General features: G+C 30.5%; 1 protein-coding gene across 3 annotated transcripts in view; it reads left to right on the top strand.

The window, feature by feature from the left end:
• The window catches only part of LOC107455776 (DEAD-box helicase Dbp80), a 20079-nt gene extending 9236 nt beyond the window's left edge, over window positions 1–10843 (top strand). For all 3 annotated transcript variants that reach the window (XM_043045449.2, XM_043045448.1, XM_043045450.2), the window contains exons 2-3: window positions 6167–7410; window positions 9472–10843. In XM_043045449.2, the coding sequence (XP_042901383.1) occupies window positions 6169–7410; window positions 9472–9753 (1524 nt within the window). In that variant the 5' untranslated portion in view covers window positions 6167–6168 and the 3' untranslated portion in view covers window positions 9754–10843. The remainder of the gene's footprint in view (window positions 1–6166; window positions 7411–9471) is intronic.
• The last annotated feature ends 3302 nt before the right edge of the window (window positions 10844–14145 follow it).

Here is a 14145-nt window from a genome sequence, read left to right on the forward strand (position 1 = left end):
TTTAGAAGAAATTTGGGTCCGTTAACGGACCCTTCACAAAATATCTTTTCATAAAAACGGACCCTTCACAAAATATTTTAACTTAAAAACGGACCCTTCACAAAATGATTTTTCTTTTAATCGGACCCTTCACAAATTTGTTTATCTTCATTATTATTTTGTAAATCGAATAAACCCTTTCCAGAGCAGAAAACAAGAAAAATGGATGTAAACGAATTAAGTTTTGTCTTCGACAGACGCTTTTTCCATTATTCGTCCGAAGTGAATATTCTGCGTTCAGCAGTATAGGCTAAATACCAAATATTTGTATGTTGCATCTCTAATTTGGAAGCAGCAATTGTTGTTTATTTTTTAAAATTTAATTTTTTAAATTATTATTTCGCAGTGTTAAGCATAATCTTGTATGTCTTTACAATTTAAAAACTCCTTGAAAAAGTTTTTTTGCAGTAACAGACCCTATTTGTACAAATTCACGAAAGCGGATCCTGGTTGAAAGAATGTGAGTAATTTGTTCACAATTTCTCGAAAAACGGACCTTTCACAAAATGTCTGGACAGACCCCTGTGTATGCATAAACGCTTATAACTGCATATTTACAATTTTCTGAATTCATATTCTTTACTCTCGTCGACAACGAAAAACTGAAACAAATTTAACTGAATGTTGGGGGAAAAAAATAAAAGGTCAATAAATGAATGAAATAGTTCATATCACTGTTCTATATTTCTGTTTTAACTATACTTCTTTTTACGCTAGTTCAATGTTAATTTAGAAGTAGATTGGAAATTTAATGACGCTTCATAATTATTAAAAAAATCTCAAAACAATGGAATTTTATGTTGTGTTTTTTAAATTGACGTATAGTCGAACTTAATTTTAAAACTTTTTTAAATAAAATCGAATTATATATTATTATATTACGCTCTAAATCACTCCTGTGACGAATTTTGGGAAGGAGGTGAATTCCATAATTGATGTCACTGTTTGAAGGGGGTAGCAATTTTTGCGCAGTTCAGGCCGACCCATTTCGAACTTCCTGTAAAGTATACTTCCTGTAAGTATACGGAACAAAATTTATGGAAACAAAATTGTAAGAGGCGGGGAGGAGAGCTTGCTTTTTAAAAAAGCATTTTGTGAAACTACCGTTTTTCCTAAAGTTGAATTTGTGAAAGTACCGCTAAACGGTAGTAAATTTGCCCTGAACAGATCCCTGTCAAATTGTTTATCAATAGCTATTTTTTGTAATACAGATTTAATTTGTACACTCAGTGTTTTCACTAGAGAGCGAGAACGCGAGAATCTCGCATATTTTCTTCTTTTCCCGCAATAGAAAATGATAAACGCGAGAAGTTCACGCACTCTATTAATCAATTTCAAAATGCGCAAATTTTGGAAAAAGTTTCGTCTTTTGCCATTTTGAATAAAATCCGTTTCACTTTTCTTCCTTGATCTTTCATCATTTTGAACATCGGTCCTTGTTATCTAGCTTCCCTATTTACCAGTATTGTTCAGAACCAGTGTGAACAGCAGAACCCCCCGAACCACGGAACCCCTTTCAGAGCACATTTCTCTGCAACCACATGTTCACCGTAGGTAAGGTTTCTTCATGTAAGACGTGCTTTTTGTGCAAGAATGTAAGATGAACAAATACCTTGTTAAGGCAACATCTTTTACTCCGTAGCGGACAAATGAAAATGAAACAAATGTCAGTAGAAACGGTCAAAACGAAACAAATACGGTTATTTTTCAACTAAATAAATATAAAAACTGTTGAAAAAGTAGATATAGAATATTTTCCATCTGATGATGCAGCAAAAATATTCAATTAGAAGATGTTAAAAATGTATTATAATTAAAGAAATAATTTTTTTCCAAGTCAATTCTTTTTTTTTTAAATTTTTTGAAATCTCACCCTGTTTTTGAGAAAGGATGAGAAAATTCTCTCCCATTTTTTTCTGTAATGAAAACACTTACCTAATCATAAAATTATAAGGTTTGGTATTATATAAACTTAAGAATTTTTAACTATGATTACATTTTTAAAAATTGCTGAATTCTTATTTTCACATCAATGTTTAATTTATAAAATTAAAAAAAAGCAATTTTAGTATTTAAACAGAAAATCATGTGCATTTAATGTGTGCATTTCTAGTTATAGTATAAATTACTGATGTTTAGACGTATAGAGTATTTAAGTTAAGTTTAATTTTATAGTATTAAAGGATGTAACTTGATTTAAATACATATATTATCACTTAGCCCCCTCCAAATTTTGGCTAATTTTTACTAATGCTATAATTCTGCGAAAAATAAGTTCTTATAGGAACCACAGACCTCCTATTATTTTGGCTCCCCACCCTTTTTTCCGGTTATTTTCTACTCCTTTTTATCTTTTTTTTTTTTTTTAAATCATCTATCATTTTGCTACTTTAAACTTGGTGACAGCCAAGATGACGGAGTAATGATTCAAGGTCAAGTACTGCACCTGTTATGGGGTGTAAGGAAGGGGTCGAATATAGTAGAACATGAATTATTTTTAGTGCGTCAGTTTATATGTCTGATTGTCAATTCATGTTCAACTAGAGTGGAGGATATCATACAGCATGAAGAGGAATAAGATTGTGATACATGTTTTTCCTTAGTATTAATAATCCAGTACCAGAATCACCGCACCATTGTCGCAGAACGTTTGAGTTTTTGCAAAAAGATTTTTTCTTTGGAAAATAAAAAATTTTAAATTTCTTTTCTGCAGAAATTTTCGAAGGATTTTTTTTCCTTGCACAAAATTATATTCAGAAGATGCCTTACTCACGATCGGAAAGAAATGCTCGTGAAAAATAAAGAATAATAGAGTAAAAAAAACTTTTTTTCTTGCAAAAATTTTTTAAAGATACTTTTCTCGCCCAACAAAGGGGCGAGAACTGCGAGTGGGGTAAGAAATGATCCTGATATTTCTATTCTTATTTGAGAATAAAAAAATTCGATAATGGGCTGGAATTTCAATTAGATAATGTTTAAAAAAATAATTGAAATCGCGAAAATTGAAAAGGTAATTTGCTCTGGAAATCATGTAATTTCTTTCATTTTTTATAAGGAACTCCATATTGTACATTCTAATAAAATTTTACTGCGATTGGGAATTTTGTTACAAATTCAGATTTGTAGCAAATAAATGAATTCATTCGGCGCATTTTTCCTACATTTTTTTTTCCTTTTTTTAATTTGGTTGAAATAAAATTGATCTAGTAATATTTTTATACATTTACGCACTTGAAAATTTTCAATACAGGCTCCCTTAGATAGTTATGTCACAACTCGCGCTTATTCCATCGTAATATCGATCGTAATTTTGATCATTTTTTTCGGCAATTATTGTTACGAATTTTCACTTTTTTTTTCTAAATCTAATTTTTTTAAATGTTTATATCACGTCACGCTAAGTTAAGATGGCATAACTCTTTATTGCCAGTGCACCCAATTTCCACGGTGTTTTTAAAATTCCGGTTCTTTATCAGTCCATTTTATTTCTACACGTGAAATTTGAATTGCGCATTTAAATAATCACGTTTTGATGCGTTTGAATTTATGCCGATAGTATCATAAACCCATGTAGTGTTTCGATTGTGTTTTCGGCAATAACTGATATTGATTATCACGGGTTTTATAATATCCTGATATATTTCTGGCAATATGGGAAATTTGAATATTCAATGTTTATCGTCATGATTTTATCGGTTTTTTTGTTGCTTTATTCCTATTGATTTCCACATAGTTTTTAAAATCCGATATTTTTTATACCATATTATTTTTCAACAACCGAATCTCTAAAGGAAAGTCGTATTTAGTAACACCTTTTTGAAGAGTCCAATTCACGTGGCTATCTTATTCGCGATACTTCTTACTACTATGGATTTCGCAATTTTCTGTTTGTTTAATGTGATAATTTACAAAATGTGATAAAAGAAATAACTCATACGTTTTCCTCTTCCAGAAATAGCGAGAATATCGCCCATAATATGTGTAAAAAATATTATATATTCGATTTAAAAAAACTACAATTCAATAAAATCTAAATTTTTTTAACCTTAAGAAAAATATCCTAATCAATAACTTTTTAATATATATGTATATATATGTGTGTGTTTGTGAAATTATTTTATATTTAAAACGAAAAACAATTTCTTAATAAATTTTCGTAGCTCAATTTTATGCATCATAATTATATTGTTAAAACCTCAACGAAAGTCTGTCTTAGAGAATTTTTGATCTCATCAGCAATTTTATTTTTAATTACTGTTTTTAACCTTTAATTGCCTATGTAGGAAAATAGATATTATTTATGATTTAATATTCATGAAAATTTATTAAAGTTTACGTATTTTTTATTTAAGTTAATGTAGGAGAATTTTTTATTTGTTTTTATACACTCCTATTTTATTTATTTTTTTAAATATCCTCCTATTTTGCTGACTATTTTCTGAAATTTTGGGCAGCCGTCCCTGTTCTTATTTTATTGTTAAACAGTAGTAGTTTTTTATTTCTCAGATAATTCTATCTCTAAGGAAGTTTTCTTCTATTTTTATTTCTTATTTATTTTCTTATTTTTTTGTAAGGAATAAATTTATAAATTGTTTTATCCTGAGCAGTTAGATACCAAGTATAAGGTATTACCTAAATTACTTTTGTAAAGTTACAGAAAAAATAATGAAACTCATTCATGAAAGCAGCAAATATCACACCCGTTTTCTAAATAGGAATCGTCTGAAAACTTACTTATTTTCTTCAAAAGTATTTATTGTCTTTATATCTGGTTGTCACCATTCGAGATTTTCGATTTTGCACACAAGATTTTTCGACTTCTAATGAACCAATTGAATCTAATTACGAGTTAAAACTTGGTAAATAGATTCAGTATAGCATGTCGCTTAAAAATATAATTTTTTTTTTATTTAACAAAATACTTCTTATTTAATTCTTCAATTTCCTTGAGTTAGTGTGGTTTTTGAAAGACATTTTACTCTATATTAAAAGTTATTTCAAGTCATTAACATTTATGACTCTTATTGTGCGCTCAATATGCCACTTCTATTATTTATTTATTATTTTTTTTTTTTACTTTTAAGTCAGGAAAAATTTTAATTATAAAAGTTCTTAGTGATATATCACTAAAGTGTTTGTATTTAAATAATGTCTGTGCTTACGTTAAAGTCCCGGAAAAAAAAAACAGAATCCTGAGTACAAATTTAGATAATTAGTAGCAAGTTAATTAAAGAAAATTGTACAATCATGCGTTTTCGATGAAATTAAAAACAACCTAGACCCCTTGAACAAAATGTTCAGTAAAATCAAAATAATATAAGTACATATTTATCTAGATATAAGGGAACTTTTTTTTCTTTAGAAACATAAGGATAAACCAAATCAAAACGAAAAATAATTTATTATTAATAATAGAAAATAATTAATAATAGGTTATATGAGCTTAAAAATTCTTCCAATGTACTGGAAGAACTGGGTTTCTTCCAGACAATATTCCAATCCTGGTAACAATATAGTATTAAAAATGAAAGAAGTTTTTAAACCACGTGAAAAAGTTGTTCATCAATAATTTATGAAGTAACCATTGAAAAATAATTAGCAATTATATCGGTATGAGTAAAGCGCACCGAAAAGTAGTTATCTAAATGCTCGGTTTGATGCTTGTTCATAATAAATGCGCTAAGAGTATCGAAATTTTAAAAACCACGTTGAAATGCAAGGCTGACGAAATTTTTTTTTTAAAGTTATTTGTATTGATACTAAAAATCCGCGTGGTTATTCAAGTACGGTAAAAATGATCGCAAAGTCGCATGAATTTACGATGAAGTCGGAACAAATGAAGAACGTCAAAAGTGATTACTAAAATTCGAAATTCGTGTATCGTAATAATGTTGAATCAAAAATATTGGGACAATGTGCAAATCTATATTGATTACTGCCGAAAAATGTGATCGAAAAACAACATTGATTAATATTGGACGTGTCAAAATCTTAAATGCGCATTTCAGATTTAATATATATATATGCAGAAAATATCGTTGTTCTTTGAATTAAACAACTATTTTATTTAACTAATTTTTGCAAATACTTTATTTTTCTTATAGAGCATTTTTTTTTTAAATTTTAGATATGACAGCTGAAGTGACAGACTTGCGTCAGCTTTTAGATTATTCTAGACTTTCTTCTAAGCCTGTTTTAAGGCCATGGGAAGTTGGCAGCTCTCCACTATCTCGATCACCAACTCCAGAAAGGTCTACAGAAACGAAAAAACGTGCTTTCAAGAGGCCTATTTTCGATACACCTTCTCCAACTGACACCAACAAAAACGATGCTAAAGTTGAGGCAAATCCTACCGATGATGATGATGAAATTCGTTTGTCGGCGGCTGAAATATCCATCATGAGAAAAATTCTAAGGACCCAACTGTTGGTTTCATCCCACGAAGTTGAAATTTTGCGGAAGAACAGTGACTCTCCTTTGTATTCTGTGAAATCTTTCGAGCAACTCCACCTGCCAGAAAATCTGTTAAAAGGAGTCTATGCAATGGGCTTTAATGCTCCTTCCAAGATTCAAGAAACAACTCTTCCTACTTTGCTAGCGGATCCTCCCGTCAACATAATCGCACAATCTCAGAGTGGCACTGGCAAGACGGCAGCTTTCGTTTTGTCTAGTTTAGCAAGAACGGATCCGGACTTACATTACCCCCAGGTTTTGATATTAGCACCTACTTACGAGTTAGCCCTGCAGATTGGCGAGGTGGCGAAAAAAATGGCACAGTTTTGCGAAGGGATTGAGTTCCGAATGGCTGTTAGAGGCGAGAACTTGCCCAGAGGTTCCACAATAACGGAGCATTTTGTGATCGGAACGCCTGGAAAAGTGTTTCATTGGACTAGGCGTGATCGATTTTTTGATTTGGAGAAGCTGAGAATTTTCGTTTTGGATGAAGCTGATGTCATGATTTCGACTCAGGGGCATCATGATCAATGTTTGCGTATTCACCGCATGGTGTCTAAAAGTTGTCAAATGATGCTGTTTTCCGCCACTTACTCATCTGATGTGATGAGTTTTGCAGAAATGATTATAACTGAACCCATAATAATGCAGCTGAAGAGGGAACAATGGACTCTAGAAAATGTCAAGCAGTTCTATGTTATGTGCTACACCAACGAAGGTAAATATTCAGCTTTGTCCAATATCTATGGTTCCATATCAATCGGTCAGACCATTATATTTTGCCGTACAAGAAGAACTGCAGCTTGGTTGGGAGCCCAACTGACTGCTGATGGACATTCCGTTGGTTATTTATCTGGAGAATTAGAGACCAATCAAAGACTGGATGCCCTGACTCGCTTTAGAGAAGGGAAAGAAAAGGTACGCAACCTTTATTTTTATTATTAATATATTATTAGTTTTTGTCTCCCTATTTGCGGTAACATAGTGAAATGGGTGAGACTTAGTGCAATAAAGTGGTGCTCACTAGTTCGATATATCAGTTTCATGTAGATCACTATCCCGATATTGTCCCTACATTTACTATTCAAAAAACTATAGTTACCGTATAAATTTTCTCAAAGTTGTACTTTAAAGTAATTAATTTACATAAGATGTATGTAACTTTTAAAAATCAATGTTGTCGAACGAATAAATAACCATTAAGTTCAGTGGCAAAATAAGCGCCTGTAAATTCTAGAATTTCGAGGATCCATTAGGTTGGTAATGAAATCATCAGTTACATCAACTTTTCAGATATCTAAGGTTTAACGTTCAACGTGAGAGATTCTTTTTTGCTCAAAATAACGTTTAGAACCAATTAATTTTTTCAATGGCAAATAGGCTACCACTTTTGTCGTGTCACCGTGCTGCATTGTGTTATAAAATTAAATCGGATTAAGGGACAAAATATGAATAAAGTCTAGTCCATAAAGCATTTCGGATTCAGAACAGAGGATTCCGTGTTAGACTCTTTTCGTTCCCACACTACATGAAATTCAAACTTGTGATTCTCCATACGAAACACTCCACTAGAGGTTCGAGGATCCATTAGGTTGGTCATGAAATCGTCAGTTGATTGTATCAATTTTTCGGAGCTCAAAGGTTTAACGTTCAGTGTGTGAGAGGTACGTTACGGTTATAACTAATTTAGAATTAGCGCTGTGATTCATTGTTACAACAATTATCCTATTATATGTATATATATATATTGTTTACGAATTAATGTTTTACTGAACATTTTAATCACTAATTCACCCCGAAGCCCATGAAAAATACTGCGTAATGCTCAACATCTGAAAATGTGAATATGTAAGAGTTTAAAATTAAGTCCACCCTTTCTCGTATAATATGAATTTATACTTAGATAATCTCTTTGTTTCTGAATGCATGATTTTAAATCTCAAAATACTTGAAAAAGTTATATTTAAAATGCCAGTTCAGCTGTTCAAATTGCAAAAAAATGAAAAAAAAATTATAACTATATCCTACTGACTATATCCTAATATCTCATTAATCAAGTAATGTAAAATTTCAAACAGGATTTTGTCCCCAAAACTAAATCACTGCAGGTGGTCGCTAGAGGCGGCTAGTTTTTAATAAATCTAGCTCCATTGTCATCTGAATGTCCATCATTAGAACTACCGTGGACTTAAATTATTTTATTTAACTTTCCTTATATTATATTGTTGCTAAGGGCAAAAAAATCTTCGAAATTGATTATTTCCTAAATCTAAATTATTTTGGTCATCCGTACAAACCCAGTACCATTAATTTGAAAAATGATTATATTGTCAAGAATACAACTAAGAAGGAACATTAAATTTAAACAGGGGTCTGTCCAGACATTCTGTGAAAGGTCCGTTTTTGTAAAATTGTGAAAAAATTACTCGTAATTTGTGAATATAAAATATACGTTAAGCAATATTTATACGTTATATACGTTAAGAATTTGTGCAAATAGGGTCCGTTATTGCAAAAAAAAAAACTTTTTCAAGGAGTTTTTAAATTGTAAAGACATACAAGATTATGCTGAACACTAAAATTATAATTAAAAAAATTAAATTTTAAAAAATAAACAGCAATTGCAGCTATTAAATTAGCGATGCAACATATAAATATTTGGTATTTAGCCTATACTACTGAAGGCAGAATATTCATTTCTGACGAATAAAGGAAGAAGCCTCTGGGAAGGGTTTATTCGATTAACAAAACAATAATGAAGATAAACAAATTTGTGAAGAGTCCGTTTTTAAGTTAAAATATTTCGTGAAGGATCCGAATTTCTTCTAAACGGACCCCTGTTAAATATGAAAGAAAGGCAATTAAAAAATAAAATATTAAAAAAATAAGACTGGTGATTTTAAAGTGAAATTAAATGATACAAACAATTGATTGTAATTATTTCAAATGTAATAGATTATTCTTGTTATCGTTTTACAGGTATTGATTACAACGAACGTATGTGCTCGAGGCATTGATGTTGAACAAGTGACCGTAGTCATAAATTTTGACTTGCCCGTTCAAGTCACTGGTGAAGCTGACTGTGAAACCTATCTCCATCGAATAGGTCGAAGCGGAAGATTTGGAAAACGTGGCATTGCATTCAACATGGTGATCGACGAAAACGATTTAAAAATATTAAAAGACATTGAAACATTTTTCGGTAAAGAAATTGCCAAAATTGATACAGACAATGTTGATGATTTGGAAGCTATTGGCTAGGGAAGATATGTTTTATAAACACTGGACATAAAAATGTCTATGTATATTTTGTTTTATAAATGTGGTGCATTTATCTTATATTTTCCTTCAAGTTCTGCATTATTATTGTTATTCACTCATAAAATTGTTATTATTCAAGAAACTGTGCCCATTAGATAGTGTCTAGCAGAAGAAGATTTTAAATAGATAGCTGCCAACTACTACTAAGTAGTCTACTGGTTTTACCAGTAGACTATTGGATTTATCGAATTTCTCCTGGTTTAAAAAATTCTTCAAAATCGAGTAAGTTTCCCATACAAAACTCCTATTGAATTTTTACACAATTTATTGCTAGCTTGAATATTTAAATAAGTATTACTTATATATAATGAAGCAAGCCTCATTTATAATGTTCAGTTCATTTTTATTCAGAACTCCCTTTGTAAATTTATGAAAAAAATCTTAACTATCAATAATCGTTGCCTATTACTAATCAAAATTATGAGTTAACATAATAAAAAACATTTTAAATTCAAGTTTATTTAATACAAATCGTAAATAGAAAATATTACAGACCATTTATAGTTTTTAGTATAAAAAAGTTTTTGTATTTCGATGACAAAAAATATCACTAAAATTTCCTATATGTAAAATATTTAGTAGACTATGCAACAGTTTTCATGAAATTTATACTATTTCGTAAAATCTACTGGATTTTTTATTTTTTTCTATCCAAGTTTGGTAAAAAGGAAACTCGAAATATCTGGCTGAAAGAATATTTGTAATTCTTTATTTTATAGAATTTGGACTACTAGTTTAAAAATCATCAGTACTTTGTTTACGCTGTCGCATTGAAAAAATTATAGTTTAATTTTTTGTTTTAAAATGTGGCACAAATATATTTACTCAGTATTTCTTTTAATAAATGTTAAGTTCATCAGATAGTGTTTCTAACTCTCTTGTATATTGTCTGTACTTTCATGTCTAAAGAAATATGTTCTTAGTTTCCGGTTGTTTGTGTATTATGCTAGATGTATAGTTTGTATTATTTTGTACAAATTCCTTATAAATTTTGATAATCAGATAATAAAATTTTATATTTTCGAAAGTATTTTCTGCCGTTTTTCTTTCATCGATTCTTTGTAAATATTACACTCATAACTGCCAACTTTTAATCCCTTCTATAATGATTTTTCCCAGTGGTAATAATATGGAATTAAAATTTCAATTTTAAGCAAAAAGATACGTGGCTTTTGATAATGCTTAAGATGACGACTATGATGGTAACACATATTAATATTATATGCTTAATTTTTTTAAGAATAGTGGTGATCAAAATTATTTAAAAATTAAGTTTATAAAAGAAAAAATAGTATATATTTACTACCACTTTAAATATGAAAATAAAATTTTACGCCAAACGCGTAAAAGTTGGCAGGTATGATTATACTGTTTCTTTAGACAAATAATGCTACATTTAAGTGATAGTGTTAAAGGTATGAAAAAGTTATTAATTTGTTAAAGTAACAGCAACTATGGTCGAAATTTTTAACGCTTTTTTAGACAATTATGTTGTGCGTTATTTAGGTAGGCTGCTTTCTACCGGTCTGGAAATACCAGAAATTACTAAAACATGTCAAAAAATGGAAGAAGAAAAAAACAGATACCCTGAATAACTTGATTTAATGATCACATCTTCTCGTTCTAGGACTCATTCTTAATGGTTCGAGGGGGTGACATCGAATATGCTAATTATTTAGTGCAGACGATATTTTAAGTTACGAAATAAGACACAAAAACGTACTTTCTCTGAATAAGCATACCCTTTTATCAACGAATTCAAATTTTTGACCCCCAAAATACAGGATGTGTAGTTTGGTCAGAAGTGTGATCCCAAATTTGGACTACGTAATATTAACTTATTGCGTAATCAGCAATATCTCGAGAACTTTTTAAGCGAATTGAAAAATTTTATGCAAAGATAAATTCGATGCATGAAATAAATGATAAATATTTCTTATTGAGCAATAGTCAAAAAATTTTGCAGTGTAAAGTATGCAATTTTTTACATCATTTTAAAGTATGACGTAATTTTACATAGCAAAATATCAAATTTGAACGAAATCGGTTGAATAGCTCCTGAGAAATCGAATTTTGGATATACGACTATTTCAAAAATCGATTTCTCCGGAACTATTTTACCGATTTCGCTCAAATTTCGTATTTTTCCATGTAAAATTACATATTTTAAAATAATGTAAAAATTGTATAACTTACTATTCAAATTGTTATTGTTTAATAAATATTTACTTACATTTATTTTTTGAATTATCTTTGGATAAATATATTTTAAAATTGCGAGCAAATTTTTTTCAATTAGCTTAAAAAGTCCTCAAGATATGGCGAAATGCGCTATAAGTAAAATTAACATCAAGAGGTCCATTAAAAAACCATAACGGCTTTAAGTTCAATTATATGGACGAGCTGCTCACAGCTATTTTACCATAATTTTAGAAGGAAAATTCTGTAAGGTAGGAAGACTTTTTAAGAAAACAAACCCACGGTTAGCCCGATGGCAACTGGATTTAAACCCATAATCAATCTACCTCAGAAGATATTTTACGTCAGTGCGAGCCATCATTGAGCAGTGGTGGTTTAGGGATAGAGGGTTCGCCTTCTAATGAGGTGAACCGGGTTCGAATCCCAGCAATGGCTGATCGATACGAATTCTGTAGAATTCAAAAATTCTACATGTTTTATTTACCTTTAACTTTTTAAATTTCTTTTATTTTTGGTAAACTTTATTATTCTTACTTGTAAGAGTTCAGTTTTTTTAGGTATTTAATTTAATTTAAATTTTAGACTAATAACTTTTTCTTTTTAAAGATTTATTTAACTGTTTCTTTGAATAATAGTGAACAAGTTTGTTTTTTTTAAAACATTTGTTCAGTTAGTTTCTTTTTTAGCAGACAGGTGGCAGCATCAATCATGACTTAACTTCAGTTTATTCAGTTGAAGTTGTTTTTTTTCTTCTGCTGATTTGATATGTTTTTGTAATTAAATTTTTAAATTTGGTTAAATAATTAAATGATTAAGTTATTTCACAACATATGCAAGGTATTTTTATTTTGTAATTATCTTTCAATTTTTGTTAAAATAATTTTATTTTTGAAAAATTATTTCTGTTTGTGAGTTTTGAGGTGTTGGCAATGGTGGCGTTTTTGGAAAGTATATAAAAGGAAGTGTGCGCGGTGTGCAAAAAAAAGCTGGCTCTCTCTCGCTCTCCTACCTGATAGACGTTGTGGCTGAAGAAAGAAAGCCATGTGGAATTGGAAAGAAACACGTGCCAAGCGGCACAGAAGCTTACATGATTAGTATGAAAGGAAGATAAAATGGTAATCAAGATCTTGTTCATCTCCATGACCCATGAGATCTCCATGAGGAAGTGCCAGCAAGTCCGTGCCAGGGGGCACGTGGTATGATTTCGTTTCCTTTTTAATTGCTATAGTAATAGTGTGAATGCAGCCATCCATCTAATGAACTTTCCATCTAATTTCCATCTAATGAACTTTTAGTTTAACAAATTGTAAACCTTGCCAACTACCTTGCATCTTAAAACCTTAAAACCTAAAATTATATTTTATAATCCTGATAGTATATCCTGATAACCATGCTATTATAATAAATAATTTTTTTTTATCTTAATGATTGGAGTCATTTCTCAACAGAATTTTTGGTTTTCCTTTTTTTTCCCATTGTATTTAAACATGTTTTAGGTAATGAAGAAAGGGGGGGGGGTATTTTTTGTTTCAGCATGTGTATTTTAAAGCTTTAGGTAAGTGATTTTTTTTTATAAATAAATCTTTTTTTTGAATCGAACCTTTCGGCAAAATTAGGTTAATTTATTATGTTTTTTTTCTTCTTTTGTGTACTAATGTTAATATTTTTAAAACTATACGATCTTTATGTTTTTTTTTTGTTGTTTCGGCCTAAACTCTAACTAATTGTACCAAAATTTTTACTCACGGTACAATTCGCAGGAGGCTCACACCGACCACAGTGCTGACGTAAAATATCTTTAGAGGTAGACGGATCATGGGCTGGGGGGCCTTGCCGTCAGGCTAACCGTGGGAGGTTTTCGCGGTTTTCCTCTCCTTGTAACGCAAGTGCGGATTAGTTCCATCAAAAAGTCCTCCACGAAGGCATATTTCTCCTAATATTTGATCCAGGAGTCCCCTTGTCTTCTGGGAAGGGTTTCAAGGCTACGGAGTTGAACATTCGAAGTCGTAAACCGAAAATTGGGTCGGCTGTTCCACGAGGGTTATAAATCGGCCACCATTGAGATTCGAACCTGGTTCAATACATTAAGAGAAGGATGCGTTGTCATTGTTAAAAATTGGTGTAGGAATCGAG

Source organism: Parasteatoda tepidariorum, chromosome 3 (genome assembly GCF_043381705.1).
Source record: "Parasteatoda tepidariorum isolate YZ-2023 chromosome 3, CAS_Ptep_4.0, whole genome shotgun sequence".
Classification (NCBI taxonomy): domain Eukaryota; kingdom Metazoa; phylum Arthropoda; class Arachnida; order Araneae; family Theridiidae; genus Parasteatoda; species Parasteatoda tepidariorum.